Here is a 3,264-nt window from a genome sequence, read left to right on the forward strand (position 1 = left end):
ACTTGTGACACACTCCACTCATGAGACAATGCTCCACCACTTGTGAGATGCTCCATCACTTGTGAAACAATGCTCCATCACTCATGAGATGCTGCAGCGCTTGTGATGCACTCCACCACTCGTGAAACAACACTCCACCGCTCATGAGATGCTCCATGGCTTGTGAGACAGCGCTCCATCACTTGTGAGATGCTCCATCACTTGTGAGACAACGCACTGTCACTCACGAGACGCTCCACTGCTGGTGGGGTGCTCCACCACTCGTGACGCACTCCAGTCACTCATGAGACAACACTCCACCGCTTGTGAGATGCTCCATCACTCATGAGACAACACTCCACTGCTCTTGAGATGCTCCACCACTTGTGAGACCGTGCTTCACCACTCATGACACACTCCAATCACCCATGAGACAATGCTCCACAGCTTGTGAGATGCTGTGCCACTTGTGATTCACTCCACTGCTCGTGAGGTGCTCCATCACTTGTGAGACAGCGCTCCATCACTCACAAGACGCTCCACTGCTCATGAGATGCTCCACCACTCCTCATAGGCATTTCCACCATCACCACGGGGAAGGGCCAAGGGGCTATGTGGCCCTGCCAAGGGACAACATGCTTGAGGTGCAGGCGTGGGCAGCTTCCCGGGATGCAGTTTGCGGAGCAGCTGGTGCAGACAGCCGGTGCTTCCCGGCCGCCTGCCACGCTGAGGGATGGCAGGGCTGGCTCCGGGCACTGGCGTACGTTCAGGACAATCTGAGCGATAACAAAGTTTTTCATCTGGCCGCCTGCAGCTCCTGCTGCACCGCCCCTGCAGCTGTGGGGAGGGGTATGGCCCTCGCGGGTCCCCTGGGTGCTGTGGGAAGCACTGGCTCCTCGGCTGCGCCGAGAGGAGTCGCAAACACCGCCAGCGAGGCATGGCCGCACTCGGTATGGGGCTCCGGCTCCCGCTGCGCCGGAGCGCCAGCTTCACCCCTGACCACCCTGCCCTCATGGAGATGCCTGGCCCCACCACCCTGAAGATGGAAGCAAACGTCCTTGTTATGGGAGCAGACAACGTGGGGAAATCAGGTAAGAACCGATTGTGAGCTGGGAACAGGGAGTTCCCAGGCAGGGAGACCCATTTCTCCTCCCCAAAAAAGGCTGAAAACTGCAGCAGCATTTGGAGAACAAGCTGCAGAGAGGAACTCCGTGGAGCAAGCTGGTGAGGTGGAGCTGAGCTTTCAGGTGTGGTCGTGATTTGAGGTGAGGAAGCTGAGCACAACCTTGCAGGCGGCGGGCGAGTGATGGGGGAAGGTAGTTTTCTTCTGAGCTGTAGTTTGCTGGTGCTCTGGTTTTTGCTGTGCCTCTGCTCTGCTTGCAGACCAGCCGAGGGCTGCAAAACCGGAGGTTGTTCCTGCTAGTGGGAGTTTACAGGGGGATGGTGCCTGACTCTGCTCTGGATTTGAAAGGGAAAATCCTTCACATTTAGGGTTATTCTGATGATTCTTATTCTCTCCTCTGCAGCACTGACTGTGCGTTTCCTCACCCGGCGCTTTATCGGGGAGTATGGAGACATGGGTGAGTGCCAGGCCAGTTCCCGTTAGGGACTGGGATCAGGAGGCGAGCCTGCTTCTGCCCGTGGGGTTTCTTTGCTTCCCATCCTCTACTGCCTTTCTCCAGAGCCTTTGCCTGCTCCCGGGGGGCTTGATGGTTGTATTTGTTCAGTGACCCATCTCTTCGCTCCAGAACTGCTTCTTGGGGGTGCAAAAGGTCCTGGATTGAATGCTGGGGTGGAGGCAGGCTGGGGTGGTCACAGCCCTGGAGACCACCATGCTCCAGGTGGCTGTCGCTGTACGAAAAGAGCCCTCGGACCTTGCCTTGTAGAGCACAGTCTCCCAGGGTGGATATGACAGGCTTCCCCCAGGAGGAGAAGACATGGGTTGAGGGAGCTATCTCCTGGGTTTGTGAAGATGACTATTTTCGTTCTTATTTTTGGGCAGAATTCATCTATAGCCACAACCTGACTGTGGATGGCCGAGAGATTCTCTTCCACATCTGGGATGTCCCCAGTTCCCAGGTGAGAGGGCGCCTCTCCCATTGCCTGTTTTCACCCCAGGGAGAAAAAAACCCTCTATTAAAAGTTACACAGCGGGGAACCATAGGCATATGTATAGGCAAAACTCTCGTTTCAGATGGTTTGTAGACAACTAAACCCTTCTTGCCTGCAGAGCACAGGGCAGCAGCGTTGCTGGCAGGGTAGCAATAGTCACTGTAGCCCATGGTCCTCTGACTGAGGACGCTGGGGTTGAAGCACTAATGTTATCAGCCCGGACTGAGCACAGGACTGTGCTGACAAAGTGGAAGTGCCACTCTGAGGTCCCCACGCTGTTATCACCTACAGCCTGCCGTGCTTTCCAGCTGGGTGATGAGGTGAGGACAGTGATGCTGAAGCCCAAATCATGTCCCCTTGGTGAGGTGTGCCAGGTCCTGCTCTGCCTTCCTCAATACTCCTCTTTCTCTTTCCCCTTCTGCTGCTGCTTGCTAGCCACTCCGGTCCCGATGGGCTCAGGATTGCCATGCCCTGTGCTAGCAGGCAGGCGTGGAAGGAGGGAGCCAGGTAAAGAAACCTTTCTTTTCTCTTTCCCCAGGAGCAGGCAGAGGAGGGCTCCTCAGAGGAGAAGCGAATCCAGTGGGCAGACAGCTTTGTCCTGGTCTACAGCATCTGTGACCGTGCCAGCTTCAACATCCTGCCCCTCAAAATCCAGTTCATCAAAGCGGCCAAGGAGGGACAGAGCCAGGAGAAGGTGCCCATCGTCATTGTGGGCAACAAACGTGACCTACACCACCAACGGGTGGTGTCCAGCGAGGAGGGTCGGCTCCTGGCCCTCTCTTTAGACTGTGGTTTCTACGAGGTCTCTGCAGCCGAGGCTTATCATGGGGCCCTCATGGTCTTCCATGGACTGGCCAAGCGCATCCCTGACACCAAACTGGCACTGAAAAAGGGTACGGGGATCCGTGGCATCGTCAAGACCATGTCAGCTGTGTTTGCCCGTAAGCGAACGGATTCCCTCTGAGATACAGCCTGGGTGTTGCCTCTCTCCGCGCTGCCCAGCTGGACTTAGCCTCCTCCCCGAGTGCCCATGGAGACGGTGTGCACTTCCATAAATACGGTGGGTTCCTTGCTGCCCTCCTAACCTCAGGGTCTGGGTCTCCTGCTGTACATGGCCAGTGCAGCTGAGGACTGTAGTGCCTTCCTCTGCTGCCTCCTGTAGAGCTCTTGGCT

At 56.5% G+C, this 3,264-nt stretch overlaps 1 protein-coding gene across 1 annotated transcript; it reads left to right on the top strand.

The window, feature by feature from the left end:
* Window positions 1-916: 916 nt before the first annotated feature.
* On the top strand, window positions 917-3,055 carry LOC104038388 (ras-related and estrogen-regulated growth inhibitor-like protein). The gene is made up of 4 exons (XM_009492734.2): window positions 917-1,070; window positions 1,506-1,559; window positions 1,982-2,058; window positions 2,630-3,055. Exons 1-4 carry the CDS (start codon window positions 917-919, stop codon window positions 3,053-3,055), a joined length of 711 nt encoding a protein of 236 aa, XP_009491009.2.
* Window positions 3,056-3,264: the final 209 nt, after the last annotated feature.

Source organism: Pelecanus crispus, chromosome 7 (genome assembly GCF_030463565.1).
Source record: "Pelecanus crispus isolate bPelCri1 chromosome 7, bPelCri1.pri, whole genome shotgun sequence".
In the NCBI taxonomy this organism is placed as follows: Eukaryota; Metazoa; Chordata; class Aves; order Pelecaniformes; family Pelecanidae; genus Pelecanus; species Pelecanus crispus.

Bases quoted from the DNA above. Each gene is read 5' to 3' on its own strand.
- LOC104038388 (XM_009492734.2), top strand. From the start codon at position 917: ATGGCCGCACTCGGTATGGGGCTCCGGCTCCCGCTGCGCCGGAGCGCC. The intron at 1,071-1,505 runs GTAAGAACCGAT...TCTCCTCTGCAG, and splicing joins AGACAACGTGGGGAAATCAG to CACTGACTGTGCGTTTCCTC. The intron at 2,059-2,629 runs GTGAGAGGGCGC...CTCTTTCCCCAG, and splicing joins GGGATGTCCCCAGTTCCCAG to GAGCAGGCAGAGGAGGGCTC.